This window comes from Lepidochelys kempii, chromosome 20 (assembly GCF_965140285.1).
Source record: "Lepidochelys kempii isolate rLepKem1 chromosome 20, rLepKem1.hap1, whole genome shotgun sequence".
Taxonomy (NCBI): domain Eukaryota; kingdom Metazoa; phylum Chordata; order Testudines; family Cheloniidae; genus Lepidochelys; species Lepidochelys kempii.
The window spans coordinates 8043560-8068805 of record NC_136399.1 but is presented as its reverse complement, the minus strand read 5'-3'; the positions used below and the strand labels follow the sequence as shown (position 1 = coordinate 8068805).

The 25246-nt window shown below is 57.0% G+C and overlaps 1 protein-coding gene across 16 annotated transcripts in view; it reads right to left on the bottom strand.

Moving 5' to 3' along the window:
• Positions 1-25246, bottom strand: part of LOC140900627 (patatin-like phospholipase domain-containing protein 6) — a 74100-nt gene that overhangs the window by 11917 nt on the left and 36937 nt on the right. For 12 of the 16 annotated variants that reach the window (XM_073318148.2, XM_073318149.2, XM_073318147.2 and 9 more), the window contains 20 exons: positions 24140-24299; positions 23711-23791; positions 23043-23171; positions 22829-22951; positions 21740-21890; positions 21339-21422; positions 20764-20870; positions 20058-20249; positions 19296-19373; positions 16778-16983; positions 16228-16359; positions 15521-15644; positions 14779-14892; positions 7197-7272; positions 6375-6515; positions 6228-6291; positions 4776-4944; positions 1777-1959; positions 1248-1366; positions 677-833 (listed from right to left, as the gene is read on the bottom strand). In XM_073318148.2, the coding sequence (XP_073174249.1) occupies positions 677-833; positions 1248-1366; positions 1777-1959; positions 4776-4944; positions 6228-6291; positions 6375-6515; positions 7197-7272; positions 14779-14892; positions 15521-15644; positions 16228-16359; positions 16778-16983; positions 19296-19373; positions 20058-20249; positions 20764-20870; positions 21339-21422; positions 21740-21890; positions 22829-22951; positions 23043-23171; positions 23711-23791; positions 24140-24299 (2590 nt within the window). The remainder of the gene's footprint in view (positions 1-676; positions 834-1247; positions 1367-1776; positions 1960-4775; positions 4945-6227; positions 6292-6374; positions 6516-7196; positions 7273-14778; positions 14893-15520; positions 15645-16227; positions 16360-16777; positions 16984-19295; positions 19374-20057; positions 20250-20763; positions 20871-21338; positions 21423-21739; positions 21891-22828; positions 22952-23042; positions 23172-23710; positions 23792-24139; positions 24300-25246) is intronic. The other 4 variants (XM_073318151.2, XM_073318164.2, XM_073318155.2 and 1 more) reach the window with 3 other exon arrangements.

Below are 25246 nucleotides of genomic sequence, written 5' to 3'. Positions count from 1 at the left end.
CCTGAAGCTCACAGGACACTCACTCACTGCATGTGGCTGTGAAGCAGGCGGTGCTCTGGTGCAGCCCCTCCACTTGGCATGCTAGCCCCGGAACTGCTGGTGGGGGGTGGCATGTCCTCCAGCCAAAGCACTGTGTGCCAACTAGCATGACGGCTTGTTACTGGGGTTGCTGCGGTTCCCACCGGAACCCCCCTGCTGCCCGAGCCTGCTGCATGCGCAACAGAGGCTGCCGTGCCTAGCAGCACAATGCTGCAGCGCGCCATGGGGCTCTCCGCTCCAAGCCAAGCAGACGTCCCAGGGCCAAAGGGAGGACAAACCCCCATAGCCTGCAGGCTTGCCTCTGAACTCACAGGGCAGAGCTGCACAGCATGAGCAGGGGGCAGAGACGCCTGCAGCAGAGAGAGCCTGGAGGGTCTCTAGGCCCCCTCAGGCAGAGCGATCAGGCCCCAGTGCATGCTGGGACCTCTGTATTGCACTTGCTGGCCGTGACGCCCAGCTCCCAGTGCAGCCCTGGGCCTGGCTGCCAGCGGCTGTGGGGAAGGCTGGGTCACGGGATGGCAGCTCTGGGAGGGGCTGGTTTGGGGAGTTCTCCTGCTCCCACCCTCCCAAGTCTGGCCCTGCCCACGGCACACCCACCCTGTGTCTGCCCCACCCCACAGCAGGCCTTGCCCCTCACCTTGGCCCATTCACGGGCACGCTGCTTGGTGCGCACAGCACTGCGCTCTTCAGCATAGAGAGCCCCGATGAAGGAGCCAATGGATGTGCCCCCGATCAGGTCAATAGGGATCCCGGCCTCCTCCATGGCCTTGATCACCCCGATGTGGGAGCAGCCCCTGGGGGAGAGGGCGGGCTCAGAGACCAGTGGCAGGCAGGGAGCCTGTCCCAGGGCCCATCACACGGCCCCAAACTCTGCAACCTGCCACACAGCTGCCATGCCTCCAACAGGCCAGGCGGTCTGCAATGGTGCTCCCAGCATGCACTGCTCCGGGCAGGGTGGTGGGCAGCAGGGTCACTGTCCCAGCCCCAATCCCACGGCTCTTATTGAGAGGCAGTGTTCATGTACCACTAGGGACATGGGGCTGGGAGCGAGGATTCCTGGGTTCTATCCCCGGGTTTGTCCCCCCAGCCCACTGTAAAGCTGGGGTGGTGGATGCCTACGGCCCCCCTTTGGGGGCTGGTTTGCGCCTGGGTGCAGAGGAGTACCATGGGAATTCAGTGCCCCAGCCAGGCCCTGTCTGAGCCCCTACCTGGCCCCTCCTCCTCCCAGCACCAGGGCAATGCTGTTGCCGGTCAGGACCCGTGCCAGGCGGGAGAAGTCGCTGTGCCGGTCAGCTTCCTTCTCGAAGACCTTCGCATACATCTCCCTCTGCAGGGCCAGGAGCAAGAGTCAGACCGGCTGCCACCCCCCAAAGGCTAGCAACCCCCCATACAGCACGCATTCACCCCCAGAGCCCACCCCACAGCAACTCCTTCCCACACACACAGCACCCTCCCACCCCCTTATAACAGGGAACCCCCTAGCTCTGTACCCCGCATTCCAGAGAGGGCTGATGCCATCACAGACCTATGCCAGGCTGGCATCAGGCTCTGCCCAGGTTAATGCCATGGAAGGCAGCAGAGGCACCACAGGGACCAGACTGGCCTGGGGGGTCTTTTCTGAGACAGCAGCTCTGTGCCCACCCCCATGGGGCCTTGTCTTCCTTAGCACAGACAGCTTCGTCATGTGGCACCATGCTGCACCAGCCCAAAGAGTCCTGGGGATGAGAGGGACAGTACCAGCTTGTTGGGGCTCCGGCGGGAGAAGACACGGCGTGGGCACTTGATGTGAAGGTGTCCTGAGCACCAGCTGCGCATGTTGAGCCACTCAACGGTGCGGGAGGGGCTGGGGCCATCCTCCCGGTGCAGCAGAATCAGCTGCTTCAGGGCACGCACGGCTGTGTTCTCCAGCATCTGCTCCAGCTGCAAGGGCAGAACAGGGGCCCCTAGAATGAGCCACCTCCCTGGTGGATTCCTAGAGCAGATCTTTTAGACCAGTGGCTCTCAATCTTTCCAAACTACTGTACCCCATTCAGGCGACTAATTTGTCTTGCACACCCCAGGTTTCACCTCACTTCAAATCTACTTGCTTACAAAATCAGACATAAAAATACAAAAATGTCACAGCCACACTATTACTGAAAAACGGCTTCCTTTCTCATTTTTACCACATAATTATAAAATAAATCAATTGGAATATAAATACTGTGCTTACATGTCAGTGTGGAGTGTACAGAGCAGGATAAGCAAGTCATTGTCTGTATGAAATTTTAGTTTGTACTCACTTTGCTAGCGCTTTTTATGTAGCCTGTTATAAAACTAGGCAAATATCTTGATGAGTTGATGTACCCTGGGAAGACCTGTGTACCCCCAGGGGTACACGTATCCATATCCTGAATTAAACCAGGGCTCCAGGACTAGAAGCAGGAGCTGCTGTGGCTGGAGCTGAGAGCCAGGCTCCCTGGCTGGGGTGGGAACTGGTTCCTCTCCTTGTGGGCCAGGCCAGTGCTGATGCTAGGTGCCACAGGGCAGAGCTCCAGGCCGGGTCCTGCAGTTGGTCAGTTGATAGGGTTGCCAATCCTCCCAGTTCCGCCAGGAGCCTCCTGGAATCGGGCTCCATCTCCTGGAGGCTACTGAAGCCAAACCGGGAGATTTTAAGCCGCTAAAAGTCTGACCCCGTGACTCCAGGTTGGAGCACCCACGGGGAAATATTAGTGGGTGCTCTGCAATCACTGGCAGCCAAGCTCCCCTCACCCCCCGCCCCACCTCTTCCTCCTCCGCCCCCTTCCCTGATCGTCCCTGCCACATCCCTGCTCCTTCGCCTACCTCCCAGCGCTTCCCACCTGGCCGTCACCAAAGAGCGTTAGCACGCTGTGGGAGGAGGGGGAGGAGCGGGAACACGACGCGCTCAGGGGAGGAGGCGGGGAAGAGGCGGGGATTTGGAGGAGTTGGAATGGGGGCAGGGCAGGGGTGGGGCCTCATGGAAGGGGTGGAGCATCCAAGGGAAAGAGGGGAAGTTGGTGCCTATGCACGTACCCCTGGTTGAGGACCACTGTTTTAGACAACATCCCATCTTGAATGTAAAATGTCGAGTGAGGGAGAATCCACTGCCACCGCTGGTCAGTTGTTCCAATGGTTAATCACTCTGTCTGTCTCCTCTCTGACTTTGTCTAGCTTTAAGAAGAGCCCTGCAAAACCGCGGATATCCGCTTTATATCTGGGGATGTGGCTATCCGGGGACCATTTTCCGGCTTGCGACTCAGATGCACATACAGATGTTGTTTCCGTGCAGGGCTCTGCAGAACATGCTAAGCCAAAGGGAGCGGCTGTCATCAGCCCTCAGGCTCCAGCTCAGCTCTCTCAATCATATAGGCCTAGCCCACTGAGCATCCTGGGAGTTGTAGTCCCCAGCTTGCTTGGCAGAGGAGATAAACTACAGCTCCCAGAAGGGAGTGAGCCAAGCGCCATTTGAAAGAGGTGCAGTTGTACTTTAAATTAGCAAGTGGCAACTGCGGTGCTGTGAGGAGAGCAGCCTGTCTGTCCCGGCCGGGTCTGCGTGCGCTGGACCCGCCGCGGCTGCATAGGGCTGTCCGAGCCACTGGGAGGGTGGCGCTGCACATGAGGGCTCAGGATTGTAGCCTCCCTCCCTGGAGTGGGGCAGGATGTAGGGTTGCCAACCCTCCCGGATTGGCCTGGAGTCTCCAGGAATTGAAGATTAATCTCCAATTAAAGATTATGTCATGTGATGAAATCTCCAGGAATACATCCAACCAAAATTGGCAACCCTAGGCAGGAGGGGCAGCAGGGACAGAGCCATTGGGGGGCAGTTGGGGGTCGGGGACTTGGCACAGCCCTGTGTCACTGCTGCACGGTGACCTGTGACGCTGTTAGTAGAGCCCTGGATATCCGTGGGTATCTGCAGATATCCCCATTCAGGGATGCAGAGATCCACGGACAATTTTTGCGGATCACGGATCGGATGCGGATATATATTTTTGTATCTGTGCAGGGCTGTAGCTTTAACTATCAGCGACTGGATCACGTTAGACCTTCCTCAGCTAGACTGATGATCCCAGTATCAAATATCTGTTCCCCAGGTAGGAACTGAGATCTAGTCACCCCCTAACCCTCTCTTTGTTATGCTAACTAGATAGAGCCCCGTGAGTCTGACTCTAAGGTAGGTTTCTAATCTTTTCATCTCATGGCTCGTCTCTGACCCCTCTCCAATTTATCCACATTCTTCCTGAATTGCAGGCTGCAGAGCTGGACACGGGATTCCAGTAGCAGCTGAACTAGTGCCAGATACGAGGTTAAACCTCCCTCCTCCTACTTGAGATTCTCCTACTTATGCATCCCAGGATCGCATTAGCCCTTCTGGCCACAGCATTATGCTGGGCGCTCATGTTCAGCTGATTGTCCACCACGATCCCCAAGTCTTTTTCAGAGTCCCTGCTTCCCAGGACAGGGCCCCCCACCCTGTCAGCACGGCCTACAGTCTTTGCTTGTAGATGTAGACATATACACTAAGTCACATTAAAACACAGATTGTTTTTGCTTGTGTCCAGCTCACAAAGGGACCCTAATTTCTCTATCATCTGAGAGCGGGGACAGGGGAGCCCCAATGGTGCTTCCAGGCTGCACTCCACAGGCTGATGCAGCATCCCAGACCATGCTGGCCACCCCCTTGGGCTCAGGATGCAGCGTTCCCCCGGGCACGGTACAGCGGGCCCCAGCCTCACCTTGCCTAGGGCTGGCTCCTGGTCCCCGAGCCCAGCAATGAGGATGCAGTCAGCTTGGCGGATGCAGCGCACAGTCCAGGGCGTCAGTGTGCAGTCGGTCTGGTACAGCACAATGCGGTGGATGTCCTCCTGCTGCGCCAGCCAGCCTGACAGCCGGTACTCCTGGATGCTGCCAGGGAGAGGATGTCAGCGGGCAGCCCCCAGCTCTGTCCAGCCCCACTCCATTGCTCCAACCCCTGCTTCTGGCCCTCCTCCGAGCTTCCACCATGCAGCCCCCCCTTCCCTCTACCCCACTGCTGGATCCCAATGGGGACCCGTCCAACAAGTTCCCAGCATGCAGTTCCCCAGCTGCACACTCTGACAAAATGGGAGGTTTTTTGTAATATTTTTATGAAGCCCATGTATGCCTCAGTTTCCCCTATATGCTGCACTGTTACCTAGTGGTGTGTGAGGAAGGTCTGTTTGCTCTCTGGCCAGGCTAAAGAACACAGGTGTGAACAGCTCCTAGCTCTCTGGGGCTCTAGGTCCCACATCAGTTGAGCTCTTGAGAAGACAATGGCAAATCCAGTTGCCCAGACACGGATCCCTAGCAATCAACGACCCAGAGAGATACGGACTTCCCCTCTCAGCTGAGCTGCAGCTCTCCAGATCGGGAACAGAAAACTGGGGGAGGGGAGATGGGGGTGTTAAGTGTGGGCTGTGGGAAGCAGTTGGGGGCACACCTGAACTGGGACAGAGCGATCAGAGCGACAGAGCTCTGGGCTCTGTGCTGACCAGGATGGACTCTGCTGGAACATCCTTTTCTCTGTGCTAGCCAAGGACTTCCTTTGCTGTCTTCCAGCCAACTAATAAGCTCTTCTGTGTGACAGCGCTGGCTGGGTGTCCCTGCGGATGCTGGTGGAGGAGGAGCATTGCTCCCTGAGATTGTACAAGTCTCCCTCAGAGATCTGCCTCAGTTGGACTTGCTGAGTGGAGCTCCGAGTGTGAAGCAGGGGTGCTGAAGGCTCAGAGTCCAGCCTAAGCAGGCGGTGAAGCTCTGTGACTTTGCCCTGGAGGAAGAGTGAGACCCCTATGGGGTCTGGCTCACTGAAGGGGTTCTCCCAGGACCTGTGCAACACCCCTTCCAACAGGGATCCCCTTCTACTCCCCAGCAACCAGCAGGACACCCCATTCCAAGCTCCTAGTGAGCAGCCCCCAGCTACGTTCCCCACCCCCCCCACCCCCGCCCATTGCTCCAGCCCATCTCCAACAAGGATCCCCTGCTGCACCGTCTCCTGGAGAGGGCCCTGCTATCAGCCAGCTAGACCCCACCTTCTGTGTCCCGACGGCATAAGCCCCATACCACAGCCCTGCAGGTGCCAAGTGGTGGGGGGTCGTTTTATGGAGAATGAAGAGATGAGGGACTAGGAGCCAGCCCCTTCAGCCCACCTACCGCCTGTGCCAATCCCCTACCTGTCCAGCGCTGAGGCACCAAGCCGTGCTCGGATGATGTCACTGGTCAGAAGCAGGGTGGGACCTGGAAGAGTGAACAGGACTATCATGTTGGGCCTGCACCCCAAGCATGACCAGATGGAGTGCGAGGCCCTGGCCCTCACTCACCTATGGTGTTGAGGGCATGTTCCAGCTCCAGCGTGAAGGCTGCCATGGGCACATCGTCACACACTGGCAGCACCGCCACCGTGGACAGGTTACTGGCTGGGTTGGTTAGCTCCGAGCTGGAGGCCACACCAAGACTGGAACCTGTGGGCAAGACAGAGTGTCCGACCGTCTGAGGGGCCCAGAGGGCAAGACACCCACCAACCAAGAGTTCCCGGCCAATGGCAGCTGAGGGGCTGCAGGGACATGTTGTTGCTTCCAGGAGCACTGCGGAGCCAGGGCAGGTAGGAGCCTGCCTTAGCCCCGCCAGACTTTTAGCGGCCTAAAATCTCCCGGTTTGGCTTCAGTAGCCTCCGGGAGATGGAGCCCAATTCCGGGAGATTCCTGGCAAAACCGGGAGGATTGGCAACCCTATCAACTGACCAACTGCAGGACCCGGCCCGGAGCTCTGCCCTGAGACACCTAGCATCAGCGCTGGCCTGGCCCACAAGGAGAGGAGCCAGTTCCCACCCCAGCCAGGGAGCCTGGCTCTCAGCTCCAGCCACAGCAGCTCCTGCTTCTAGTCCTGGAGCCCTGGTTTAATCCCCAGGGTGGGTCAGTCCTCAGCAGGTCTGCCAGTGGCTCCTCAGGTCTTGACTGTGGCTGGGGGAGGAGCGGGGAAATGCCAGCACCAAGCCACCTCCCCTGCATGGTGATGGAGTCACAGCCTTGAGCCCCGGCTAGGGACAGAGGACCCCGCATGGCACGCTGGGGCCTCTGTAACCCTGACAGGCTGCACCCCTATTAGGGCAAGCTGCAATTTAACCCTCCCCCCAAAGCCCCTACCTGTGAAGGGCCCACACAGCTGCTGTAGGTTCCCAAGGATCTTCTGGCTCAGCAAGTGGATCAGGCGGGTCACGACCTGTCAGGAACAGCAGCCAACCCAAGTCAGAGAAGAGGGGACCTGGGATGAGTGTGGAGCATGTGGAGAGGGGCAGAATTCAGCCCAGCCAGCCTCCCAGGAATCCCAGGGATGCTCTTGTCTGCCAGCCCACCCCTTAGGGCCCAGGCGTGTGTGTGTGGTGGGGAGGAGAACAAGTGCCAGGACACCAGGGAGCAGGGCTCAGGGGCCTGCCCGGCTTGGACATTTCCTGGTGCAAGTGCTGGAGGAACCAACTGGGGCAGAGCTCTTCTTGACCTGCTGCTCACAAACTAGGAAGAATTAGTAGGGGAAGCTAAAGTAGGATGGGAACCTGGGAGGCAGTGACCATGAAATGGTTGAGTTCAGGATCCTGACACAGGGAAGAAAGGAGAGCAGCAGAATACGGACCCTGGACTTCAGAAAAGCAGACTTTGACTCCCTCAGGGAACTGATCGGCAGGATCCCCTGAGAGAATAACATGAGGGGGAAAGGAGTCCAGGAGAGCTGGCAGTATTTTAAAGAATCTTTATAGAGGTTACAGGGACAAACCATCCCAATGTGTCGAAAGAATAGTAAATATGGCAGGCGACCAGCTTGGCTTAACAGTGAAATCCTTGCTGATCTTAAACACAAAAAAGAAGGTTACAAGAAGTGGAAGATTGGACAAATGACCAGGGAGGAGTATAAAAATATTGCTCGGGCATGCAGGAGTGAAATCAGGAAGGCCAAATCACACCTGGAGTTGCAGCTAGCAAGTGATGTTAAGAGTAACAAGAAGGGTTTCTTCAGGTATGTTAGCAACAAGAAGAAAGTCAAGGAAAGCGTGGGCCCCTTACTGAATGAGGGAGGCAACCTAGTGACAGAGGATGTGGAAAAAGATAATGTACTCAATGCTTTTTTTGCCTCTGTCTTCACGAACAAGGTCAGCTCCCAGACTACTGCACTGGGCAGTACAGCATGGGGAGAAGATGACCAGCCCTCTGTGGAGAAAGAAGTGGTTCGGGACTATTTAGAAAAGCTGGATGAGCACAAGTCCATGGGGCCGGATGCGCTGCATCCGAGAGTACTAAAGGAGTTGGAGGATGTGACTGCAGAGCCGTTGGCCATTATCTTTGAAAACTCATGGCGATCGGGGGAAGTCCCGGACAACTGGAAAAAGGCTAATGTAGTGCCCATCTTTTAAAAAGGGAAGAAGGAGGATCCTGGGAACTATAGGCCAGTCAGCCTCACCTCAGTCCCTGGAAAAATCATGGAGCAGGTCCTCAAGGAATCAATTCTGAAGCACTTAGAGGAGAGGAAAGTGATCAGGAACAGTCAGCATGGATTCACCAAGGGCAAGTCATGCCTGACTAATCTAATTGCCTTCTATGATGAGATAACTGGCTCTGTGGATGAGGGTAAAGCGGTGGACGTGTTGTTCCTTGACTTTAGCAAAGCTTTTGACACCGTCTCCCACAGTATTCTTGCCAGCAAGTTAAAGAAGTATGGGCTGGATGAATAGACTGTAAGGTGGATAGAAAGTTGGCTAGATTGTCCGGCTCAATGGGTAGCGATCAATGGCTCCATATCTAGTTGGCAGCTGGTATGAAGTGGAGTGCCCCAAGGGTTGGTCCTTGGGCCGGTTTTGTTCAATATCTTCATAAATGATCTGGAGGATGTTGTGGATTGCACCCTCAGCAAGTTTGCAGATGACACTAAACTGGGAGGAGAGGTAGATACACTGGAGGGTAGGGACAGGATACAGAGGGCCCTAGACAAATAAGAGGATTGGGCCAAAAGAAATCTGATGAGGTTCAACAAGGACAAGTGCAGAGTCCTGCACTTAGGACGGAAGAATCTCATGCACCGCTACAGACTAGGGACCGAATGGCTCGGCAGCAGTTCTGCAGAAAAGGACCTAGGGGTTACAGTGGATGGGAAGCTGGATATAAGTCAACCGTGTGCCGTTGTTGCCAAGAAGGCCAATGGCATTTTGGGATGTATAAGTAGGGGCATCGCCAGCAGATCGAGGGACATGATCGTTCCCCTCTATTCGACATTGGTGAGGCCTCATCTGGAGTACTGTGTCCAGTTTTCGGCCCCTCACTACAAGAAGGATGTGGAGAAATTGGAAAGAGTCCAGCGGAGGGCAACAAAAATTATTAGGGAACTGGAACACATGACTTATGAGGAGAGGCTGAGGGAACTGGGATTGTTTAGTCTGCAGAAGAGAAGAATGAGGGGGGATTTGATAGCTGCTTTCAACTACCTGAAAGGGGGTTCCAAAGAGGACGGATCTAGACTGTTTTCAGTGGTAGCTGATGACAGATCAAGGAGTAGTGGTCTCAAGTTGCAGTGGGGGAGGTTTAGGTTGGATATTAGAAAAAACTTTTTCACTAGGAGGGTGGTGAAACACTGGAATGCGTTACCTAGGGAGGTGGTGGAATCTCCTTCCTTAGATATTTTTAAGGTCAGGCTTGACAAAGCCCTGGCTGGGATGATTTAGTTGGGGAATGGTTCTGCTTTGAGCAGGGGGTTGGACTAGGTGACCTCCTGAGGCACGGGGTGCAGTCTGCTCTGGAGAGACAGGTGTAAAACACTTCCTGCACCCCCTGGTGGCTGGGCCCAGAACCACATGCTACTCTTTTGCACTGTGGGACTCAGGAAGGGGATGATCCAGGGAACAGAATGCTGGCGTTATCATGGCAGTGGGACGTGGGCACCAGAGCTCTCCCTTAATCAGTGCAGAGGCTAGACACAGCAAGAGGCTGGCAAACCCAGCCCAGGCTAAACCAAGATGTCCTCTGCCCCCTCATGCTTCCCAGGCACAACCGGAGCCAAATCACCATGCGGGGGTGGGACACAGCTGAGTAGGTCAGGCCACAGGTTCCACCCAGGGGACAGCCAGAACCGGAGAACACTGTGCGATTCAGAAACTCCAACCCCACTCCCTCATGAGGGGTGTGGGTGTTGCTCTCCCATGGCCTGGACAGAGAGAACAGCCCCATCCTGCTACAGAGATAGCCACACTCAGGTCTTCCCTGGCCAGTCACCATCCCTGAGCAGGGCTTCAATGTGGCCCTGGCCTCAGCTTGCTGGGATGCTGGATGGGAACGGACCTAGCCAGATCTGGAAGCTCATAGACTTAGCCTTTAAAACCAGAAGGAACCATCATGATCATCTAGTCTGACCTCTTGCATATTGCAGGACACAGAACCTCACCCACCTATTCCTGTAATAGACCCCGAACCACTGGCTGAGTTACTGAAGTCCTCAAATTCTGATTTAAAGACTTCAAGTTACAGAGAATCCACCATTTACACTAGTTTAAACCTGCAAGTGACCCGTGCGCCATGCTGCAGAGGAAGGCAAAAACTCCCCAGGGTCTCTGCCAATCTGACCCAGGAGAAACTTCCTTCCCAATCCCAAATCTGGTGATCAGTTAGACTCTGAGCATGTGGGCAAGACCCAGCAGCCAGACACCTGGGAAAGAATTCTCTGTAGTAACTCAGAGCCCTCCCCATCTAGTGTCCCATTTCCAGCCATTCGGGATATTTGCTGCTAGCAGTCGCAGTTCGACTACATGCCATCGTAGGCAGTCCCCTCATCCGATCCCCTACAGAAACTTCTCAAACTCAGTCTTGAGCCAGTTAGGTTTTTTTGCCCCCACTGCTTCCCTTGGGAAGCTGTTCCAGACCTTCTCTCCTCTGATGGTTAGAAACCTTCATCTAATTTCAAGCCTAAACTTATTGATGTGCAGTTTATATTCATTTGTTCTTATGTCCGCATTGGCCCTTACTTAAATGACTCCTCCCCCTCCCTCATATTTATCCCTCTGATGTATTCATAGAGAGCAATCAGATCTCCCTTCAGCGTTCGTGTGGCTAGGCTGCACAAACCAAGCTCTTTGAGTCTCCTCTCACAAGGTCGGTTTTCCATTCTTCCGATCATCCTTGTTGCTCTCCTTTGCACCTGTACCAGTTTGAATTAATCTTTCTTAAACATGGGAGACCAGAATTGCTCGCAGTATTCCAGGTGAGGTCTCACCAGTGTCTTGTATAATGGTACTAACATGTCCCTGTCACTACTGGAAATACCACATCTGATGCATCCTAGGACTGCATTAGCCTTTTTCACAGTCACATCACATTGGTGGCTCATAGTCATCCGGTGATCAACCAATACACCCATGTCTTTCTCCTCCTCTGTCACTTCCAACTGATACGTCCCCAGCTTACAGCAAAAATTCTTGTTAGTCGCTAAGTCCATGAGCTTGCAATCTGCACTATTAAATTTCATCCCACCTCAGGCCCTACGCTACCAGTACTCCCAGCTGTCTTCGAGATCACTGACTTCCTGAGGAAACTACAATCCAAAAACATCATCCTAGCCACTATGGACGTAGAAGATCTCTACACCAACATTCCACACAAAGACGGACACCAAGCCGTCAGGAATGGTATCCCCGATAATGTCACGGCAAACCTGGTGGCTGAATTTTGTGACTTTGTCCTCACCCACAACTATTTCAGATTTGGGGACAATTTATACCTTCAAGTCAGTGGGACTGCTATGGGTACCCGCACGGCCCCACAGTATGCCAAGATTTTTATGGCTGACTTAGAACAACGCTTCCTCAGCTCTTGTCTGCTAACACCCCTACTCTACTTACGCTACACTGATGACATCTTCATCATCTGGACCCATGGGAAGGAGGCCTTTGAGGAATTCCACCTGGATTTCAACAATTTCCATCCCACCATCAACCTCACCCTGTACCAGTCCACACAAGAGACCCACTTCCCAGACACTACAGTGCTAATAAGCGATGGTCACATAAACACCACCCTATATCGGAAACCTACTGACCGCTATACTTACCTACATGCCTCCAACTTTCATCCAGACCACATCACACGATCCATTGTCTACAGCCAAGCTCTGTGATACAACCGCATTTGCTCCAATCCCTCAGACAGAGACAAACACCTACAGGATCTCTATCAAGCTTTCTTAAAACTATAATACCCACCTGGGGAAGCGAAGAAACGGATTGCCAGAGCCAGAAGGGTACCCAGAAGTCACCTACTACAGGACAGGCCCAACAAAGAAAGTAACAGAATGCCACTAGCCATCACTTACAGCCCCCAACTAAAACCTCTCCAGCGCATCATCAAGGATCTACAACCTATCCTGAAGGCCGATCCCTCACTCTCACAGACCTTGGGAGACAGGCCAGTCCTCGCTTACAGACAGCCCCCCAACCTGAAGCAAACATTCACCAGCAACTGCACACCACACAACAAAAACACTAACCCAGGAACCAAACCCTGCAACAAACCCCGGTGCCAGCTCTATCCGCATAGCTATTCAAGGGACGCCACCATAGGACTTAACTACGCATTGCTCCACTTCCCGCCGCCGGTGAGTGCGGGGGCATCCTTTCCCCAACCTTACCGGCAGTGAGAAGTGGAGCGACACGGCTGGGAGCTGGCGGAGTGGAGCGGGCTGGGCCAGGTTGCTCCGCTTCCCACTGCTGCCAGTGAGGGTGGGGTTGCTGGGGGAAGAGGGGGATTAGGGGTGGGCCGGGGATGGAGCAGGTGGGAAAGGTAATAGGTGGGGCGGAGGGAGTTGTTCAGGGCCCCACACTCCCCTAGGGATGGCCCTGCCCCTTGCAGTTGGGGGGAGGGGGCGGGGGCGGCTGAGGGATAGGCTAGTTGCCGGGGCTGGTGTTGCCGCGTATGATGCCCTACGCAGCTGCGTAGGCCTAGGGACAGCCCTGTTGCATGGGATGCAGGCTTCAGAGAGCTTCTGAACTTTGACAAAGTAATTCCAGGCCTCCTCCACATTCAGATCCTTGGGGTTCTTCAGTCCAGCCCATGTCCCTAATTCCCTTCATTATTTAAAGTTTTCCCTTTTGAAATCAAGGCCCCTCGGTGCGGATCGATTTTTGTTTATCCTTCCATGTAGTTTAAACTGAATTAGCTCATGATCACTTGAACCAAAGTTATCTCCTGCAACCAGCTCTTCTACAAGGGCCTCACTGCTCACCAATACCAAATCTAAAATGACACCACCTCGTGTAGGTTCAGGGACTGTTTGGTGAAGAAATCTGTCAGCTATCACATCCAGGAAAACCTGGGCCCTGCTGTTATTAGTAGCACTTGTCCTCCAATTTATCTCTGGAAAGTTAAAAAGTCTCCCATAATCACACAATTCCCAGTAGTATTTAATCAAAAACATTAAAGAGGTCTTTATCCAGATCGGATCCTGAGGGTCTGTAGCACATCCCAAGCACTGTCCCAGGGAAACCTCTGGTAGCTTCTTCCCCAGAATGATTTTGGCCCAAACAGACTCGGTCTTATCCATTCCATCACTTCTAATTTCTTTACAGTCTACCTCATCATTAACACACAGTGCTACTCCTCCACCTTTGCCTTTGTTTCTGTCTCTCCTGAACAGCAAACACCCTTCAATCCCTGTACTCCAGTCATGCCTATTCCACCAGGTTTCTGTTATCCCTAGAGCGTCTGGTTTCACTTCCTGCACCAGTGGCTCTAGTTCCTCCATTTTGTTACCCAGCCTCCCTGCATTGGTGTACAGGCATCTTCATTGCTGCTGCTTGGCTTCACCCACATTCCTCGCCCAATTGGGTACAGTCATTCTGCTTCCTGAATGGTATGGTCACTGTCCTTCCTCTAAATGTCCATTCTCCTACCCACTGCTGGTCCCTTCTCCATTGCTGTGTCCTCTCTTTCTTGATTTTCCTCCAGGTCAATATTCGAATCAGACATGGAGATTACATGAGCATCTCCCAACCTCTCCTGTGAGTTCCTAGTTTAAAGCTCTTTTAACCAGTTGTACCAACTCCATCCCAAAAGGCTATTTCCCTCCCCACTCAGGTTTCGGTCCATCCCATGAGAACAGTCCTCTGCTCGTGAATGCCTCCCAGCAGTCAAACATCCCAAAGCCCTCCTCCTAGCACCACTGCCTCAGCCCTCTAATTGATCATCTAATCTTGTCTTGCCTTCACTCTCCTCCTCTAGGGAGGGGAGAATCCCACTGAAGATCACCGGAGCCTCCATTTCCTTAAGCATCTTCCCCAGCCTGGCACAGTCTCCCTTGATATGAGAATCTAGTGTAATTTGTTCCCACATGAAGGACAATCAGTGGATTCTTTCCTGCTCCCATTAGGATCCTCTTCAGCCTCAGATCCACATCCTGAATCTTAGCTCTTGGCAGACAGTTCACCCCTCTGTGCTCCAGATCAGCTCTGGTAACAGGCCTGTCTGTTCTTCTTAGTAGGGGAGTCCCCAGTCATGTAGACCTGCCTCCTCGTGGTGGTGGTTCTCAGGCCTAACTCTTGAGCAGCTTTCTCCCCGAGAGGACAGAGCTCCTGCATCACCACAACTTGCCCCCACCCTGGCCTGCCCTTGCCTGGACAGCAGCACCCACAGCATGGCCAGCTGAGGCACTGGGATGGGCTGTTTCCTGCAGGGAGGGATGGCACCCATCCTGCCCCGGTACCTGGGGGTATCTGCGCTTAATGTTGTTCAGGGTGCCCTCAGGCAGCTTGGCCAGCTCTGTGTCTCTCACAGCATGGACGGTGGTGGCTCGGGGCTGCCGGGTCAGGGCTTCCACCTAGAGAAGAGCACACAGGCCACATTACAGACCGGGGAGGGGAGTCCTTTGCCCTCCCAGCTAAGGGCTGCCTGGCATCACAGGGATAGGCACCTGGAGAGGTACAGAACCCAGGTGTCTTGGCTCTCTGTTCTAACCCACTAGCCCTCCCTGAGCTGGAAAGAGAAGCCAGGAGTCCAAATGCTCAGCCTCACGCTCCTCACTCTAGCCTGGAGACTCCTCTGCCAGTCTCCAATACTAGGCCAAGCCACGTCCCAGGAGCAGTCAGCAGTGTGAGAGCATAAGGGACAGTCGCTGGCTGGAGATGGAGTGCCACTTGCTAGCAGCAGAGGGTGATGATCTGCCTAGCACCCAAGCCAGGAGGGTCTGGAGAAGCAGGGAATGGACACTGTGCCACATGGCTGCACCCTTGGAGCAGCCTGGCCCGCGACTTGCAGCTACTCATCATCACAACAAGCTTAAGAGGGCCCCACCTATCCACCCCACCCTGCTAGAGGGGCCCACCCACCACCCCAGCGCTGTCTGCAGAGACTGGCCCCATCCCCTTGGCGGGAGAGTGCAGGGCAGTGATAGGGTGAGGTCAGGTGGGGACATCCCCACCCCAACAGTCCCCTGGGAGGAAACTCACCACTCCAATGAGGTCCCCACGACCGTACTCCCCGACCAGCTCTTTCTTGCCACTGCCTTTCTGGATGACAGAGCGCAGGCGCCCATTCAGCACGATGTAGGTGCAGTCTGACTTGTCGCCCTGCCTGGAGAGCACATGCAGCAAGCGGTGAATCAGCCAGCTGAGCCAGTGCCTGCCCCAGGGAGAGCACCCCCTACAGGCTGGGCTGGGACAGCACATGCAATGAGCGGCGGGTCTGGATGCTGAGCCAGTGTCTGCCCCAGGGAGAGCGCATGCAATGAGCGGCAAGTCTGAGAGCCCCAGCTGGCAGCCGCCCTGGGCTGAGATGCCCCCATCCCCAGAGCACCAGGGGTGCTCTCAATCCAACACCTGCAGCCAGGAAAGGGTTGAAGTCAGGTCAGCCCAGGTGAAAACCTGAGTCCCATGGAGGGGTCACAGGCACCTAGGCAGTTCTCGCCTGGCCCCTCTGGAAACAGCACGGCTGCTGGCCTGGACAGCGCCTGCCCAGGGCGCTGGGATTCCTGAGTCATTTTTGCTGCAGGAAGGGCATGGATGAGGCTGAGAGTAACGGGTGCCCATTACCCTGGCACGGAAGGGGTTAAACACAGCAGGAAGAGTTGGTCCCAGCTGTGCCCTGGGCTAGGAGAAGAAGCTGAGGTTCCCCAGCCAGGGTCTCCCAGCATCCCCCTAGCACAGGCCTCACTCACCTGTACAAGGCCCGTCCGGCCTCCACTGCCATCCAGTCGATGGCAAAGTCCATCTGGCGCACAAATGGGGACATGCGGGCGGCCACAGTATGGGCAACACTGAGCACCACACTGGGCTGTTCCCGCATGATCCTGGGGAGAGACCAGGTAGCTCGTCAGTGCACAGGTGGCCCCATTGCTGCCAGTGTGCTGCTGACAGCAGCCGCCCCATCCCTGAGTCACCCCACCTCCTCTGGAACAGAGCCATCCAAGAAAACATGGCACTAGGACAGATCACAGCCCAGGGCAGGAGAATCCAGGCCCATGCAACAGGTGCACAATTGGAGGATTGGGACATGGGGCCTTTCCCCTCTAGGGGGCAGCAGCTCCAATCCAGCCCAGGGCAGGGGACTGGCTGGTTTATGGGGTGGGGAATGGGACACGGTGCCTTTCCCCTCTAGGTGGCACTGCCCCAATCTGGCCCAGGGCAGGGCCACCAGTCTAGATGGAAGTGGGGTGGGAGGTGGGCAGAGCCTGCCCACAGGATGAGGAGGGGAAGGGGGACACCAACTCGTAGAAGTCCGACTTGGAGATCTTGAGGAAGGTGCAGTCACGGTTGGCCTTGATGGTGAAGATGAGGGGCTCCCCGGTCAGCACAGCCAGCTGGCCCACCATCTCGCCGGGCTGCGTCAGGAAGAGGCACACATCCTCCGCTTTGTCGATCATGCGCTGGTAGACGTGAAGGCAGCCCCACAGCACAAAGTGAAGGCTGACGTCCTGTTGGTGGTTGGGTGGAGGATAGAGAGGAATGTCAGCCCTAGGGTGAGGGGCAGGCCTGCCCCCAAGGTGCACACCCACAGATAGGCTGCCAGGAGACCTGGGGGACAGCCTACAGCTCCGGCTGAGCCTGAAGTCTCTGGAGCACCCCACTAACCTCGGCAGAGCCACAGTCCAGCATAAATTCCCCCAGCTCCATGGAAACCAACCCTCCCCATTCCAGCTGTGCAGGGGTTTAATGCTTCCTAGGCCTAAGTCCCAGCACCCAAGGGGAAGGGAAGGATGGGGGGCTGCCATCCCACCTGCCCAATAGGCATGCAACCCTCGGGGGGGGAGTGGTTGCGCACAGGGAACCCCTGCCGAGGGTGCTGTAATGGGGTGACAAGGTGCAAAGGAAAGGGATGGGGTGCTTGGGGCAGGACACTTGGGGGCAGCAGCCCCTGGATCCATTTGGTAAGAGCTGCAGGGAAGGCTCTCATTCCCCATGGGGAGAGGACAGAGGGGAACTGGGGGAATGGGACTCCAGTGCGCCACAGTCATAGGTGCCGACTCTGTGGGTGCTCTGGAGCTGGAGCACCCACGAGGAAAAATTAGTGGGTGCACCCACCGGCAGCTAAGCTTCCCTCCCTGCCCCACCTCACCTCCACCTCTGCCTCCTCCCCGAGTGCGTTGAGTTCCCGCTCCTCTGCCTACCTCCCAGTGTTTGCTGCCGCAGAACAGCTGTTTTGCAGCGTAACAAAGCTCCAGGAGGGAGGAGGAGGAGCGGGAACGTGGTGCACTTAGGGGAAGAGGTGGAGATTGGCAGGGGATTTGGAGAAGGGGTTGGAATGGGGCAGGGAGGAGGTGGAGTCAGGGCGGGGCCAAGTGTAGAGGAGGGCAGCACCCATTGGCACCAGCAGAAGTCAGCACCTATGGCCGCAGTGCCATTGACCTCCACAAGGAGGGACTCAGCGTGAGAGGCTGAGGAAGCAGCAAAACCTGTGATGCTGGCAGACCAGGTGCCAGCTCATGCCAAGGCCCCCAGGCCTCACTGAACACTGACAAATGCAGAGCCGGGAACCAGGCTGGCTCACCAGTCTGTTTGCACTGTTAGAATAGATGTGAAGTTGATGAGAATGTGTTTGGTGTTTAGAAATGCTGAAATGCTTGTAGGATGTTGATCTCACTTATCACTGGAGCCCATGGTGTAAAGTTACATCAAGGAGAGTGATCACTTAAGATGAGCTAATACCAGCAGGAGAGCCGGGGTGGGGGTGGGGGGGTGGGACACACCTTTTGTAGTGATAATCAAGGTTGGCCACTTCCAGCAGTTGACAAGAACGGCTGAGGAACAGTGGGGGGTGGAGGGGGGGAATAAACATGGGGAAACAGTTTTACTTTGTGTAATGACCCATCCACTCCCAGTCTTTATTCAAGCCTAAGTTAATTGTATCCAGTTTGCAAATTAATTCCAATTCAGCAGTCTCTCGTTGGAGTCTGTTTTCGAAGTTTTTTGTTGAAGAATTGCAACTTTTAGGTCTGTAATTGAGTGACCAAAGAGATTGAATGGCCACCTTGATTATCACTACAAAAGGCTCCCTCCCCCCCACCCCCTTGCTGGTAATAGCTCACTTAAGTGATCACTCTTGTTACAGTGTGTATGGTAACACCCATTGTTTCACGTTCTCTATGTATATAAATCTCCCCACTGTATTTTCCATTGAATGCATCCGATGAAGTGAGCAGGTAGTTCACGAAAGCTTATGCTCAAATAAATTTGTTAGTCTCTAAGGTGCCACAAGTCCTTTTCTTTTTGCAAATACAGACTAACACGGCTGCTACTCTGAAACCGGAATACTGCTGTGATTCTTGGTGTAAGGGCTCGTCTATCACAAAGGCCGGCTTGCCTGGGTGGCAAGCTAAATCCAGGTGCTACACGGGACTGTCTGTGACTCCATGGTAAGGCTGTTATAGTGCTTTAGGAGTTCACACTTGTTACTTGGTGAACTCTTTACAGAGCACATAGCCAGTTTGGGGTTTGTGCCCTGGTTTGTAAGTCTGCCCTGAGGTTGGCACACACGTTCGTCAGCCACTCCAGGCAGCTTGGCAGCCCCATTGCCCTGCTCCTCACGCAGCCATCAGCATCAACGCAGAGTGGGTGAGGTGCCCCCACCCCAGCAGGCAGCATGTCCTGCCCACTCCACACTGGGGCTGCCGCAGCACAGTGGGAACCAGGCCCCAGCTGCCAAGAGACAACGGCAGCACCAGCTAAGAGAACCTGCTACCAGTTTCACCCCGTGGCTGCTGGGCACTGACACCCCCCGGGCACCTACCTGGTCCCCCTGGCGGGCGATGACTGTCCCGGCCTTGGCGTGGTGCAGCAGCACCCGGTTGTTGAGAAGGGAGGGGTCCTGTGGGGAGAGCAGCAGTGAGGGACCAGCCAGAGCACCCAGCAATGGGGGCGGAGGGGCTTGCAGGCAGGGCCCTAGCAGTGCTGAGCTCTGCTGCACCAACCGGGAGCTGCTCAGAGCTGCCCTCCATGCTGGGGCCTCCCCTCCAGTCCTTTCCTGCCCCTGTGCTGGCCTGATGGATTGGCCAGCCCCTCCAATCACAGACAGGGCAGCTCAGCCCTCCCCACCTGGGAGCCCAGCTGTCCATCCCACCCTGGGCCACCCCTCCTCCCCCAAGGGCCGAGAATCCGGCAGCCAAACATCCCAGCCCAGCTCTTCCACAGAGCCTATGCACAGGAGCTGCCCAGGGCCAAGCTGGGAGGCAGTGGCTGTGCAGCCCAGAGCAGGACTGGCCACAACCTGGCTGACCTATGGCTCTGGAAGCGGGAGAACCAATGGCATGAGGCAGGCATGGCCACCAGAGCCAGAATAACCCCAGGCTCCCTAAGGGCACCCGGCCCTTCCCCCTCCCCCAGGCACAGCCCGGGGACTCGGCACAGCTCACCCGGGCTGGGGGAACCACCCAGCCCTGCCCCCTCATCTTTCAGGCAGACCCCAGGGAACCGCTCTGCCCTGCGCTCACCAGACCCTGGGAGTCCACCCTGCCCTGCCCCCCTGTGGCTGTGCCCCTCGCTGCCCCTTCACCTCAATCTTCATGAGCTTCACCAGCTCCTGCTTGGCAGCCTCGAAGATGGCACTGGTCTGGCGGCCCTGGTAAGGCCCAAAGGGGCAGGCGCCGCCTGCCGAGTCATCCTCGCAGTAGTTGTAGTGGTAAGTACCAGGTGGCTGCTCCTCCACCATCACTGACTTGCGCTCCTTGGGCTCCTGGGAGACAGACTGCAGAGACGGGGGTGGACACTCAGAGCATGGCAGGGTTGCCCTGTCACAGCCTCTGACTCTGCCCCTGCCCAGACCCCAGAGGGCACCTCCCCATCCCTTGCAGTGACTCAGTTCTGCCTGGGCCTTTGCCAGCTGCCAACTCCCCTTCTCCCCCCTGGCCCGCCACTCCAACTCTGTGCCCAGCTGCCAAACCCCCACACTTCTATGGGGGCAACCCCAAGTGAAGCTGCCCTTGGAGGCAGCCCCCAGGCTGTTTCTGCTACCCACAGAATTGCCCACCTGCTGCCTGATGGCCAGCTCTGCTGTCCTGGACAAGGGAGTGTGACGGAGCACAGGCTGGCCCCACCCCCCAGCAGGCAGTGCGCCTTCACACCCCGTTGTGAGGAGCGTCTGCCCCACACCAGGCCCCGCTGGGCACCTTGCGCCTTGGGAGGGAGCAGCCCCAGCTCTGCAGCTTGTTGGAGGGCACCAAGCGCTGGCCCAGTCAGAGAGGTGTGTGCGGGGGACCTACCCTGGAAAAGGAGGCCATGGTGCCAGAGCTCTCTTCCTGCAGCGACACCGAGATCCTGCCACGCTCATAGGCCATGTCGAAGTCTGAGCGGGGACCCTTCTGGAGGCCTGTGCAGGAGAGAAGGCAGGGGCAGCGCTCACTGCAGAGCCATGATGCCCGCCCCTCCCCACCGGGTGCCCAACACAGCCAGCACCACAGAGATCTCTGCAAAGACCAGGCTGCTCCGCACCTTAGTCAGCTTAGCCCCTTGACTTTCCTTCACTGCCATTCCCTAGGATGCCCACGTCCTGGCGGCATGTCTCAGACCTTCCGCCTGCCCCTGGTCCCTTGGCATCTGTGGCCTCTGGGCTCTCCCCAGTTGGTTCCAAAACCAACTGTGCCCTGAGCCTGCTTCCTGCAGTCTAACCCTCCCCAGCTCAATTGGGGCAGCAACCACCATCCCCATTGGCCAGGCAGCAACCCCACCCTGCAGCAGGCAGGGCGGGTGCCAGAAGTTCCCCCACCATCGCCTGCTGCCTCAGGATCCCATGGGTCCCATCCCCAGCCTGGTCCCATCCTGGGACAGTTCCACTTACCCGAGATATCGACTGGCATGGAGATGCAGCGGCTCAGCAGTGGCACTGCAGAGGGCTCCAGGGGCCCCAGCTTGAGCTGATCAGCTGTGAGGTTGACACACACATCCCGTTACGCTGGCACAGCGAGCGCACGGAGTCCAGAGCCTCCCCTGCCCTGGGTCGGACGCTATAGCCAGCCCACCTCCAGGGGCAGGATTGGTGACGAGAGCCACTCCACAGCTGTCATGGCATGCAAGGGGAGTGCCAGGGCCTCCACCCTGATCCCTGCAGCACAGCAGCCCGTACTGAGCTCTTCTGCACTCTTGACTTCTTTTACCCCTGTCCGGTCCATGCCCAGCTCAGTTGCTCTGAGGGAGAGCACAGCTGCTGCGTTCCCCTCCCTGAGCCAGGGCAACCCTTACCCAGGTCCTTGGCGCTGGCATCTGGCGGCCTCCCAGAGTTCTCCTTATGATCGTCGATGGAGGAGACGCTGATGACGCGCTTGCTGTGTCTGACAGGGCTGGTGCGCGAGGCGTGGCTGGGCTGGGGGAAGAGGCGCAGCGGCTGCATCTCCTGCCACAGACACAGCTGACATCAGCACCAGGCCAGGCTGGGCAGTGCCAGCCTGGGGACCAGCCACACCCACCACTCAAGGCCAATAGGAGCCATTCAGAGCATCTTGTCTGACCTCCCCTGTCACACAGGGGCAACACCTCCCACAGCAAGTCCTGTCCCCACCCCAGAGCAGAGCTGAGGCAGAGTGGGCAGGACAGGGACGGGGAGGGGCACAGGGACGGCTTGGCTGCCCCTCACTTGGCTGATGGCCCAGGAGGGAACATACTCCACGCCAGCAGCCGCGTGGCTTGTCTGGGGGAGACCCGTGTCCACGGAGCTGCATAACTTGGGAGGGGCCGGATGTGTCAGTGTAGACAAGGAGAGCGCAGAGCCCAGAGCACCAAGTGCTGCCTCCACATGACAGCCCCGCAAAGCTTGCTCTCGGGCTGCTGATTCCCTGGCAGCTGGGGCACGGGGGGGTCACAGCGCCAGCCCAGTGACCCATCTGAACGCTGGGCTGGTTCCTCAGGCATCAGAGGATGGACCTGGCTGTTCCCAGAGGCCTTGGCTCCACCCTGACCCAGACGCTGCACCCAGCAAGGCAGGGAACGCTGCTCCAGCAGCCAAGAGCAGGCCTGTACCGGGCGGGGGGCGCTGCTTGGGCGCAGGATTCTCCACCTCACCAAAGCCGCCAGGGCCAGGTGTTAAGGCCTCTCGCTGTGACTTGCTGCAAGCAGGGGACACCCTGCCAAGCCCTGTTCCATCCCTGCTGCACCGGGATCCCTCCCTTGCAGACACAGGGACTTTGCTCGGGAGGTTCTAGCTCTTTCTGTCCTCTACCCAGCCGGGTGCCGGCCTCCAGCCCCACTAGTGGGACCAGGGTTTGGAAACTGCCATGGGCAGGAGGAACCGGGGATGGGAAGGACGAAGGTTCTGGTGCAGGGAGCAGGACCCACCACTCTCATGGGAGGAGCTCCAGGGCAGGGCCCATCACTCACATGGCTGAAGAGTTCATTGGTCAGCCCCAGGTAGTTGTGCAGGGCCAGGAAGGTGACCCGCTGCAGACGCACCATGATGATCTGGAAGGGAAGGGGAGAGTCTGAACGTGGGGCACAATGCAGAGGAGCAGAGGGTGTCAGCGCGTGGGATGGGGGCTGAGGCCGCACTCACCTGTACCACCCGCACCAGGCTCTCGGGGTACTTCTCAAAGACTGCAGAGAAGGCCTCGACTGGCAGCCGCAGCACTGTGGAGTCCTCGCCCGCCCGCGCAGACACTGTCCGGTACGGCCGCTGGTGCCCCTGTGTGAGAACCGCGTACCCATGGGTCCCTGCACCAAGGCGGGCGTGCCCCGGCCTCCTCCTTCGGGGAGAGCAGCCTTCCAGTGGGGGGCACTGGCAAGGACAGCCTGGAATCTGGGGGGCTACCCCATGGCTTCAGGCCAAAAAGTCCAGAGAGCAGCCTACAGCCACATTCACCCGAGCCCAGCAGCCAGCCAAGGCCGAGACCCAGTGGAGGAACGGTTAATCTCCTCTAGACTTCGTGTGGGGCAAGGTGGCAAGCACGGGGCAGGGTCCTGGGACCCAGGCTGCAAACCCATCACGGGGCAGGGTCAGCACACACATCCCACAGGGCCTACCCGGATTTAGCCTTTCGTTAGGGACCCAGGGTTAAGAGAGCAGGGGGTTGCGGGTTGGAATTGAGGGGCATGAGCAGAACTCGGGGGAGCCCATGGCTGCCAATCACCCAGTGAGCTGAACTGTTCACTCCAGCACCAGAGGGGCAGGGGAATGGGATGGGGCCAACTGGCCAACAGGAGGTGGAGGGACAGGGCTGGTACCGTGATGACATCAAGAATGCTGAGCAGGCTGTGCACGCTGTCGCCGGGGAACACTTCCTTCACCAGGGTCTCCTTCCCGTCCTGCAACACAGCAACATCCTCCTTAGGGGACCCCATCACCACCCTCGTCATCCCTGCCACCAAAACTCGCTTGGCACCAGATTCTGTGGAGGCCTGCTCCATGAGCCCCTCCCTGGAAGGGAAGCAGCCCCGGGGAGCCTCCACAGCCACGGTGATCCCAAAGGCAGCTGGCCTCAGCCATTGTGTTCCAGGTGCAGGGGACTACCCAGCCAAGGGGTGCAGAGCACTGGGGCCACAACCAGCCTCCCCAGCTGGCTTGGGGCAGGAGGGGTTGCTGGTGGCTGCTGAGCAGACAGGTGCCTCCAGCAGATGGACACGGCAGGGTGGGCTGGGACATGCCCCCCTCACCTGCTGGGTCAGGAAGAGCTCCAGCTTGCCATCCTGCACCACGTAGATGCTGGTGTCGGGCTGGCCGGGCCGGAAGACGTACTCGCCCTGTTGGAACTGCTGGAAGATCATGTGCTTACAGAGCTCCAGGAAGAGCGGCTTCTCAAAATGGCCCAGCACCCTGCAAGGAAGGGCGGGTCATGGTGGGCAAAAGGGGGAGCAAAGTCTTCAGCAACTCATGGCAGGGACTTGGGGCTCATGTCATGAGGGGCCCTTGGGCCCAGCCCAAGCTTCTGCATCACATGGGCCAGAGCACCCGCCCAGAGCCCAGCTGGCTAGGCGGGGTCTGTCAATCATCCCCCCACCACCCATCTCAATGCATGGAGGAGTTGGAGCTGCCCCAGAGGGTCAAGCCTCCAGTGACACTACCCTGCTCCAGGATCCCAGTGCCCACAAGCTGCCACCCCTAGGGACAGAGATCTCTCCCTGACCCCAAACACAGCCACTTCTGGGGAAGAGTCTGTCTGATGCAATAGCCCCACAGCAACACTGCTGGTACTCAGCCAGGACTAACGCTGTGCAGGGTCCCACCACGAGCCCACAAGGGCATTTGCTCTCACCCGACAGAGGATGCCTCCAGCTGCCCTACCCTGGGGAGCACTAGATCTGTATCAGCCAAGAGGGAAGAGTGCTCCCTACTGGAGAACCAGGGCCACCATTCCTGCTGCTCCAGAGCATTCTTGGCAACTCTCCCACGTATGGTCTGCCTGGGCTGGAGCCTGCACAGCTTAGGCCAGTGGTTCTCAATCTGTGGTCCGCAGACCCCTGGGGTCCACACACTATGCCTAAAGGGTCCACAAAGGACAGGTTAAAAACAGATTGAATAGAATTCAGCTGTTGATACAGACAGATTTCCCAAGGAGTCCGCACCTCCATTCAAAATTTCCAGAGGAATCCGCAAATGAAGAAAGGTTGGGACCCACTGGACTAGATGATCTGACAGGCTCACACTGCGTCCAGGCCACCTGTCCCGGTTTTCCCAGGACCATGCCGGGAAATCAGTTGGACAGAGTGCTCCATTACACACAGCCAGCTGGCCAGGTCATGGGCTCAGGATCATCCCAGCTC